At 54.8% G+C, this 10,448-nt stretch overlaps 1 protein-coding gene and 1 long non-coding RNA gene across 6 annotated transcripts in view; one reads left to right on the plus strand and one right to left on the minus strand.

The window, feature by feature from the left end:
- Positions 1-10,448, minus strand: part of MGLL (monoglyceride lipase) — a 168,803-nt gene that overhangs the window by 11,007 nt on the left and 147,348 nt on the right. For all 5 annotated transcript variants that reach the window (XM_029918921.1, XM_029918919.1, XM_029918922.1 and 2 more), the window contains exon 6: positions 5,788-5,877. In XM_029918921.1, the coding sequence (XP_029774781.1) occupies positions 5,788-5,877 (90 nt within the window). The remainder of the gene's footprint in view (positions 1-5,787; positions 5,878-10,448) is intronic.
- LOC115275244 lies at positions 2,139-3,762 on the plus strand. Its single transcript, XR_003901438.1, has 3 exons — positions 2,139-2,286; positions 2,826-2,908; positions 3,040-3,762. It is a non-coding gene; the product is annotated as an uncharacterized LOC115275244 (long non-coding RNA).

Consider the following 10,448-nt stretch of genomic DNA (forward strand, 5'->3'; position numbering starts at 1 on the left):
TCTTGAAGGGATATTTGCACACACATGTCCACGGCAACATTATTTACAGTAGCCAAGATGTGGAAACAACCCAAGCGTCCATCAGGATGAATGGACTAACAAAAGGAGGTCTATCCATGCCTTGGAATATTACCCAGCCTTTTAAAGGAATGAAATTCTCACACAGGCGGCAACACAGATGAGCCCCGAGGACACTGCCCAGTGAAATGAGCTGGTGACAAATGACAAACACTGTGTGGTCACACTCCTAGGAGGTCCCTAGAGTAGTCCAATTCACAGCGACAGAAAGCAGGATGGTGGGCGCCAGGGGCTGGAGGCGGCGGGGAGCAGAGCGCTATTATGTACTCGGGACCAGGTTTCAGTCTGGGAAGATGAAGACGCTTGGAGACAGGGGGAGGGGTGAGGACAGCCACACAACACTGCAGTGTGCTTAATGCCCCTGAAACATACGTCTAAAAATGGTTGAGGGGGTAAATTTTCTCTTCTGTGTCCTGTGTTTAATAAACCTGAGGAGACTTAGACTCCACATCCATGTTGCTCTTTTCACATACGAGCACAGATGAAAAAGGTATGGCAGAATATTTCCAAGTTGGTGAATCGCGGGAAAGGGTCTGTGGGAGTGCGCTGAACCCCCATGTCCCCTTTTCTGCAGGTTTGAAATTCTCCATAATTAAAATTGAGGGAGAAAGCTCCTTTCCCCACAATCCCAGGGTTCAGGTTCTTTATTTGGTTTCCCTTTGTCAGTAGCAGACAAACGTCCCCTGCGTGGGCCTGGAGCAGGAGGACGCTGGTGGGCAGAGTCCCCAGATTGGGGCCTGTGTCTGGCTCGGCCACTTAGGCCAAACCTTGGCAAGTTGGCTGCCTCTGGTTCTCGTGTAAATAAGGGTCCAAATCCTAGCTCCTGGGTAGCTTGGAGGGGACCAATGGTGACTTTGAGCACGCTTGGCCCAGGGGCTATTCCCACGTGACCCCGGCCCAGCAGGCAGCTTCTTTCTTCTTGGACGACGTGATGTTGCAGGGCAGGGAGAGCCCGTCCAGGTCCCGGGTCTGTCTGTCTGGCAGCTCCGACCACCCCTGTCTGGAGACTCACTGGCTTCAGGAACCTGCCTCTGTGCGCTGCTCCCAGAGTTGGTGGGATGAGGGCTTCGAGCAGGAAATGCGAAAGGAGGTGGGGGCAGGTCATCGGACCCATCAGGGCCTGCGTACCAGATCAAGGTAGTCACCTCCCCGTGCTCTGTGCTGGCCACCTCCATATGGAGACAGACATTCTCATGGCCTATTGTTTTTTTTTAAGTCACTGGTAAATTCTTAGCTGCTTCCAATAGACAAGTCGTCTGCAGGGAATGTGAGGAATGATGGAGAGGCACAAAATAAAATCAGCTGACCAGGCCGGGCGCACTGGAAGGTTAATAACTGGTTCTTGGAGCGGATTTCTGTAGGAGGCTGTGTCCTGGGGACAGAGTGGGAGCTGAGGCCTATCTTGAGCTGTGGTTGCAATTAGTCAAAAGCCTCAGTGAGCCTTCCAGCAGGAGTTTTCTGGAGGGCCACGGCCTCCCTGCAGTTAGGGGTGGGAAGCGTGGGGGCGAGGAGGCATGGGGGGCCTCATCCTCAATGCTGGGTGCCCCGGAAGTGCTGGGTGGGGATTCAGAGCAGTGTCCACTAGGAGGAAAGAAAGGAAGAGAGCTGGCCATTCCCCATGGCTCTCTGGGCACCTGGATCTCACCATATGGCCCTACTGGCGTGAGCGCGAACTCTACCAGGATGTGCTCCGAGGGCAGCAGGCACATTTAGAGAGAACAGGGACTTGGTTCAGAAGACACGTCTCCTCTGCGTATACCAACAGCGGACGCCCCACGTTGAGGGCAGGCTCGGAATCGCGGCCCCTTCTTTCTCTCGGTCTCCACTGGCCAAAGGCTGGCGTTCAGGAAAAGTAGTGCGTTCTGCTTGTGTGCATTCGGCGGGGGGGGGGGGCCATCGGGGGCCTCGGGGGCCTCCCCTCCTCCCCTCTTGCCCCAGTGCCCTTGGCCCGAGAACTATTTAGAACATTCAAGGCTTCTCAGAGTGGGAGGGATTCCTCAGCTGTGCAGAACCCAGGGTTGGGGGCGGAACGAGGAATAAATTGGCCAGCCCTCCTGAGCTCTGACCAAGGACGCTAACAGTGTTGACAAACCTAAAAGATGCCCGAATGGCAACTTCTTTGTTCTCAGGAATTTGTGGCCAAGGGCACTTGGCTCCGAGCAGAGAGATCTGGGCTCAGACCCTTACTTTGTGGCTGTGTGTTCTTGGGTAAGTGACTAGCCCTCTCTGGGCCCAAGCTTCCACAGATGCAAGTACTAGTGAGAAGACTGACTTCCCAGCGGTGTGGCAGAACAGAAGGGAAGGGCAGTCTCGAACTGGCTGGTGTCGAGACAACATGAGGCATTTTTGGCCTTCAGAGCCAGCCTGCTCCCCCAGAGACAGACTTGCACACCCTCCCAGAGCCCGCAGCCCCTTCCAGCCGGTCCTGCTTTTTAGTAAGCTTGTTAGGCCATCATTTCTGTTCTTTCTGGGGCTTTTAGAGCCGCAGGATTCCATGGGAAACATCTTAGCTAAAGACGTGCCTAAGACACCCTGATGTTAGAGCCGGCAAGGTGTCTTTCCTGAACACATTCTCCCCCTGGGCGTTGCTATTTTTAAGGCTCAGCAGAATGTTCAAAGACAGCCTCAGAGTGGGGGCAGGCAGAGGGACCCAGCAATGGAAACACTCTTCTTGTTATCCCAAGCAGAGCCCAGCCTTCAGGCTGGCCAGCAACCTCCCTTCCTGGAACATTCTCGTGTTTCTACAGAGTCACTTCGTTTGCCTGAGCGGGTAGAACCCTGAGACACGAGGGATGCGGGCCCCCTGTTCACCCCAGACTGCCAGCTTCTGGTAAGGCCTCCAGTGGAATTTTCCATTATTTCGAAAACAAGGTAGAAGCTCGGAAATGTGCCACTTTTAAACAAAGAGGGTTTGGAATCACTTCATTATCTTTTTTTTGTTCCTTCCTTCTTTTGCCCAAGTACCTTCAGGTGGTGAGATGAACGGTTTGGATTTGCACCTGTGTGTTTGTCTCAAAGATGTCGAAGGGAGTGCCCCTGCCACCCCCCCATCACTGTTGCAGCAGCACAGCGGAGACAAGATAATTGGCTTTACTAGAGGCTGCACATTCACGGCAGAGCCATTATTCGGGACGCCTGCTGGTGGAGACGCCCCCGCCCCCTTGGGTCCCCTCACAAAGTGCATCCTGCGCACAGGGCAGTGGACCCCCGCCAGGGCTCTGGGCACCAGCAATTGTAAAACAGGAAAAAGAGCTCAGTGACCGTAAACAGTACCTGGACGGAAGAAGCTTCTGAATCAGATGGACTCAGCTCTGGCCCTGGGGAGGGGCGCCACTTTGGACAGCTTAACCCCCAACTTAACCCCCGAGCTTGTTTTCTCATCTGTGAAATGGAGTTGACTTCGATCTCATCCACAAACGTCAGGATCGGATCAAACAGCGTGAGTTTGACTTTGGTGTTTCTGGGTCCTAACGTGGGGCCTTTTGGCAGTACAGGTCAGCCTTCTGAAATGAAATGTTCTTTTCTTTACTCAAATACTCTTTGATCCTGGTAGGTCAAATTCAGCCCCAAGGTGTGGCTTTGGGAAGCACCAGGTGTTTTAAACATTAGACTAGGGGCGCCTGGGTGGCTCAGTCAGTTAAGCAGCTGACTTTGGCTCAGGTCATGATCTCACGATTTGTAAGTTCAGACCCCACGTTGGGCTCTGTGCTGACAGCTCACAGCCTGGAGCCTGCTTCGGATTCTGTGTCTCCTTCTCTCTCTGCTCTCTCTCTGTCTTTCAAAAATAAATAGATGTTAAAGCATTTTTTTAAAAATTAGACTAAAAATTTTGATGGATTGTGGATGACTTGGTTGGAGGGGACTCGCTATGGCCCCTACAGCCCCCCCCCCCCACCACCTGGGGTCTCTTTCTGGTGTTATTCATAAACAGGTGGCCCTCAGAGGTCTGGGAGCCAGACTCCTGGTCAAGACTTCTCCTTCCCATACATTATGAAGGTTCCCATTGAGCTGTGCCCTCTGAGTAGCCAGGAGGGCCAGCAGGTCATATTTTATAAGTAAGCTGGAGTCTGGGTGCTCGGGACTCATGGAAAGCCATTTTCCAGAGTCCTCGGAGAGCCAAAGAGCTCATGATTTCAAATTCCTAAGGCAAGAGGGGAAACTGAGGCAGAAGAGTGGCAAAATGGTTTGCATAATCCTGAAGATGATTCCAGTATCTTCCAGATGCCCAGGGTTGCCTGCCGTTCCTGGGCCACAAACCCATAGGGGTCAATGCCCCCACAGACCAGGCTGGGGACCAGTCCCACCAAAGTCTCAGGCCAGCCCCTCCTGGGCGTGGGCACATGCAAGTCCTGTCGACCCACCGGGTCTCAGTCTGCTCATCTGCAACACGGGGCTACCGTGCGACTGGAAGGGCACATGCACCACCGGCCTGGCACTCAGCACAAGGGCCCAGCTGAAAGCAGGGCGCCACATGCTGGACTCCAGCTACCTGGGAAGTGAGCAGCTCATTGAGCCCCTTAATAGACCAATGCCAATCTCTGGGGTTTTCGACTACACTCAGGCCCAATATCTCAGGCATGTGCATTGGCCTTGACCTTGTGTCCCAGCAGACCAGACCTTGGGGCCTGGTCACAGAGGTCCAGGCAACCAGATGGCACAACCCCCAGCTCCTCTCTCTCAAGGCCACCTTGCCTTTTCTTCCTGGGCTTCTTTCAGCTGGTTCTGCTTTTGCAAAGAGCAGCACAGCCCTGCCTGGGGGGCTGTGACGCATTCCAGGCAGGTTGATGGCTCCCACAAGAAGGGGTTCACAAGGTGCCTTAGGATCTGACCTCAGTTTACCCCCTGCCACTCACCTGTTGTCCTCTGTGTCATGGCTGCACCACAGTAAATGGGCTGCCTTCCCTTTACCAGCTCGGCAACCTCTACCAGGCGCCCTCTTCATTGGACCCCCCCCCACCTTCAGCTCCTGCATTGGGTCCCACCTCCCAACACACAGGCGTATGTCTCTTGGCCTGGCCTGAGTCCAGTCTGCTACCACCATCCCAACTGTCCTCCCAGAAACTGCCCTTCTCTATGCTGAGTCTGTGGAGCGGGGTGGGGTTGACAGCAACCTTTTTTCTGGACACTCAGCTGGTAAGAATCAGCCCCCCCCAACCCAGATGGTTGTTGGCTTTCCAACAGCCCATCTCTCTGCTGTGGATGCTTAGAAAAGCTGCTGGTGGCCATGTCTGCCTCCACTTGGGGAAAGTCTGCCTGGGAACAAAGCCACACCAGTGCACATGAGAGGGTCTGGGAAGACACAGACGATGAACAAGGCTTTTGAGCCCCTGGATCCAGCCATACCTGAAGCCTTAGTTCCAGTCACCAATAAATCCCTCCTTTTTTCAATCTCTTTGCTTTGGGTTTCTGTCACTCGCGGCCACAAGAGCCCTGGCTGATTCACACAACTTCATCTGGTTTGCTTCTTATGTTCAGGGCATGGCTCAGGCATCGTATCCACCCGTCCCCTCCCACCCAGTCCTGACACCACACAGCATCTCATGCATCTTCGTGTCCCCATCACTTCACAAAGGGCCTTAGTGACAGGGTGGCAGAAAGACAGATCTAGAACTTAGCATTCCATCCCGGGGGCTGCTGCCTTCAGTCCCTCACCAGCCCCCAGGTCCCCCCCAACCCTTCACCAACCCAGGTTTCCAGAAACGCTCTCACCTCTGTCTTATTCCGAGAGAGCACACTGGAGTCAATTGGGCCCAGGGACATGTTTGGCAGGACAAGGTTGAGAACTTTCGCAGCAAAGACCTAGTGGGGAAGGAAAACAAGGGGAGTGAGTTGGGTGGGATCCAGGCCCAGCTCTACCCACGGGACAGTTTACAATAAATTAAGGAATGTTACGTCCAGGCTGAACATGGGCCAGGCTGGCTTCCCAGGGCTCAGCACCCCAGGACCCCCACTCTGACTCAGCAGCCTCCAGTCAGTCTGGCTCGGATACGCTGTGGGTGAGCCGGGTGGGCTGCCGCAGCCGACAGTGGGAATGCCACATCCATTTTTCACCTGCTCAGATCCTATGTGGTCCCCCCCCCCCCACCCCGCCACTCCCCAACTGCAGTCATGATCGGCTGTGATTCGGAATTCTCCGCAGGAGCCACCTAGCCGAGTTCTCCCGCACAAATCCCTTCTCTGGGGACCCAGAACATACAGAGCAGGGGCAGAATCACCCAGACCCATGAAGCAGGAGAGCTCAGAAGACCCCAGAGGAAAGCGCTCAGATCAGAAAGACCCAGTGATTGCCTTGGTTTCTCTCAGAGGGAGATAGAAGTCGCTGCCAGCCTGATCAGGAGATGCATGGCAGAGGGAGGGACCTGATATGACCCTGGCTGTGCGATCCTGTGCCCTCGGGCATGAGATCTGAACATCAGAGGGCCTCTGTTTCCTTAGCTGACAGTGGTGCTCCCCCAGAGGACCCCTGTGTGCCAAAGCATCAGGCACACAGTGGGTGCTTAACCCATGCTCCTTGAGCTTGACCTCGATGCAGGCACAACTCCCCCTCCCCACCCCATCTCTCCTGCAGGACCTGCTGTTTCCCCAGGAGCCCTGTGAGCCCCATCTCACATGCCTGCCTGCAGACGGGGCCCTCTCACTTCCGCGCTGTGCACAGACGCTCGGGGTGATAGGCCCTTTCACAAGCGAGCTGTGAAACGCTGAAATTAGAATGGCAGGGAAGGTGGCGAGCATGAATGCTCAGTCTGGGTCGAAGGTACACATCATGGAGCTAGGAGGCGACGCCCCCTCGTGTCCTCTTTGAGGGCGAGGGCGATAACATCCCATGAGCAACCATCTTGGGCGTGTTGCCCACAGCAGTAGGGGCTGGGCTTCCTATCCTGACACAGACATGAGGTCGGGGTTCATCCTCATTAACACACAAGGAGGCAAGCTCGGCATTGCACCACGTGGTCAGCTGGGTGAGGGCGAGGGTCTGGGCCGGACCTCTCTGTCCTTTCCTGCCACTGCCCATCATCATTCTCTCTCCCTGTCTGTATGAATGTAACTGGTACGTCTACCCTCACCTGTGGATGGCTCAAAACAGCACCCACCAAGACTCCCTGTGCCCGCACAGCGGCTGTGCCCCTCACCCCTGTAACACTCAGAATTACAAGATGTCCTGTTGGGGGGGCCTGGTGGCTCTGTTGGTTAAGCGTCCGACTTCGGCTCATGACCTCTCAGTTCCTGAGTTCAGCCCCGAGTCAGGCTCTGTGCTGACAGCTCAGAGACAGGAGCCAGCTTGGGATTCTCTCCCCCCACCCCCCACCTCTGCCCCTCCCCAACTCACACTCTTGATCTCAAAATAAAGAAAAACTTTACAAAATAGGATTAAACATTCCACATCCTCAGGCTTTACAAGCAGGATACAACCTCAAACGACAGCTGTCAGACGGCCAGGGACCAGGCAGAGAAGAATAAAGGGCTGTGCCTCTGAAGGAGCATGGGTGCACGAAGCTGCTCTGAGGTCCCCTCGATCAGGGCTCCGTGTTTCAGGCTAGGACGGCAGCTCCCTGCCTCTAAGACTGGCCTCGCTTCCTGCACCCCCCGCCTGGTGTCCAGGCCAGTAAGCCCCATGTGTGCCAAGTCACCACCACCGATGTGCCAGGTACTAGGCCAAGCCCTGGGCTCACTTGTGACACCCAACTGGGGGCGCCGTGTAAGGGCCTGGACTCAGCCACACAGTCTGCAGCCTCAGGGGATGGACACCAGCCGCTGGGCGGGGTCAAGAGACAAGGTGGGGTTGGGGGTCAGCTCCACGGACGAGCACAGGGCTGGAAGGGCTCCGACAGAGCTCTGGGGCTCTGAGGAAGGACAGAGTTTGGATGTTTCCAAACACGAACCTGACGTCAGAACTCCAGCAGCTGGAGGCTCCTCTGGGAATCTAAATTCAGGAGTTGGGATCTGAGCTTTCAAAGGTTAAACAAATGTTTAAAGACGTAGGAAACACATTTGATAAGGAGCAACTGCCGCATGCAGGGAGGTGAGGGGCTGTGTTCGCTGGGCTCTGGGTGCACTTGCAGGGACTTAGGTCCTCCAGCAGCAGTGGCCCAACATTATTAGGGGCAAACTTAATGTGTCTCACAGAGTCTGCAGAATTGGCGTCTAGACATTTTGCTGTCCTCAGTGACTCTTGCCGCAGCTCCCTGAATGGACAGGAGGCCTGACAGCTGACCATGTGTGCTGCTGCCACACCTAGGAATGGCCAGACATGCTGGGCCTGCGGGCCTGTCCTGTCCTGTCCTGTTCTCAAGGAAACCACTGTTTTTCTGCTGTTCAGTCTCCTGCCCATCCCCAGATTAGATGGCCAATGGCCAGGGAAAGGCTCAGGGGCATAGCACCTGGGCGCCCATCCTGCAACAGAAAAGAAGGAGAGAGACTGAGCAGCATCCATTGCATTGCTCCAAAGCCCGCCACCGGATTCCTCATTTGCCAACAATCTATGCTTTGCTGCCCGTCACCTGATTCTGCATGGACCTGGGCCATTGGCGAAGACACAGACTTACCTTCATCTTGGAATCTATGCTCCTGCCACTGATGTCTTTTTTTCCCTTAAGTTTATGTATTTATTTTGAGGGGGGAGGAGGAACAGAGAGGGAGGGAGAGAATCCCAAGCACAGAGCCCAGAATCTGTCAGCACAGAGCCCAGTGCAGGGCTCCATCTCACGACCAGCAGACCATGACTTGAACCGAAATCGAGAGTCAGATGCTCAACTGGCTGGGCCACCCAGGTGCCTCATCCACTGGTGCCTCTTAAATGGAACCATTTATACTCCAACAGGCCAAGAGGCTGACACCTGACACTCCACAAGGGTGGAGTGCTGTGGCTCAAACCATCCTTGCTTTGGGTTCATAAGGCTGAGGACCAGAGGTCCAGGAAGGGCTCTATGTATCTCAGAAGAGGTAACTAAACTAAAAGAAGGAAGAAAGGAGGAAACCAGAGAGTTAAGGGCCAAAGGGCAGTGGCTGACCCTCCCCCATTGGAATACAATAAGCCAAGGTCATAGCTGCCTAAGGCCTTATCGGGGAGGCTGATATCTTGCTCAGAACTGGAGGAGGCTGGGCCACTGCGCTGTCTGTCTGGCTGTAAGCTTCCATCCACCAGGACTCCGAGGCCAATCCTGCCCCTCTGAGGGCGCTTCTGCTGCTGCTGGGCTCAGAATGGGCGAATGTGCCTAAGAGGACCAGCTCACGACACAGCTCCAGGACTGGAGTGTCATGGAAGGCGCTGGAGCTGGCGCAACAGGAGTTGGGGACTCAGTCATAAACCCAGATGAGGGGACAGATGCTTCCAGGAGCGCAGGGTACAGATGTCACAGCCCTTTGTCTATTCCGCCTGCTTGAGTCTTGGTGCTCGGTCCTTCAGGCTGTTACCCTGAGACCAGAGGGTCTGGGCTTGTAGAGAGTGCTAAGGCCTGGGTGTGAGTTAGCACCAGGCCGAGTCCCCAGGGAGGCCTGGGCCAGACGCGCCATTCTCAGGGCAGGCTCAGGGACGGAAGACGTGACCTCAGGGATTCCCCTGCTTTCCCAGGAAGAGCCCCTTTGTTGCAACCTTCTGTTCCTTCCATTCCATTAGCATCCTGGCAGTGGGAACGACATCCCCATCTGGCCCTGTCCCTTCCTGATTTTCCATGGCCTCCCTGCTCCCATCGTGGTCCTCAGACCAGCAGCACCAGCAGGTCCTAGGGACCCTGGCCTGTCAGATCAAGGGCTGCATCTTCACAGGCCCCCAGGGCGTTCTCCTGTGCCCTGAGGTTGGGGGGCGGCAGCTGCTGGGTCCCAGGGATGAGCCATGAATGCCTCTTCCCAGGATCCACCCTGAGAGATTCTAATTGAATTAGCCTGAGGCGGGGCCTGGCGTCAACAATTTTGTGTGTGTTCAAGTTCGAGCGTGCCTGCATGTGTGTCTCGTAAGGCTCCCTGGGTGACTTCAGTGAGCAGCGGGAGTTGAGAAAGTGTTCTCAGGGCAGGGTCGGGGTAGGGGAGTGCACGGATGTCCCTGAAGTACATGTTAGAGGGAACCGTGATGAAAGACAGAGATGTTGGGACAGCCCTGACCCTCAGCTCTTTTTCTAAAGCTGCAGGGTAACTTCCAAACCATATTTCTAACAAGACAAAACTGGGTAGAGGCGAATCTTTTGATGACGATCATATTGCTTAAAAAAGAAAAAAATAATCAGGTGCTTTAGCCTCTTTCCCACACACACACACACACACACACACAAAACCATGAGAAGGGTTCAGGGGCAGGATGCTTTGAACACTTACAAACGATATTCCCTTTCCCCAATGTTTTTTTAGGGGTTATTTTATTAGCCTTAGGGCTAACAGGG

Source organism: Suricata suricatta, chromosome 12 (genome assembly GCF_006229205.1).
Source record: "Suricata suricatta isolate VVHF042 chromosome 12, meerkat_22Aug2017_6uvM2_HiC, whole genome shotgun sequence".
Taxonomy (NCBI): Eukaryota; Metazoa; Chordata; class Mammalia; order Carnivora; family Herpestidae; genus Suricata; species Suricata suricatta.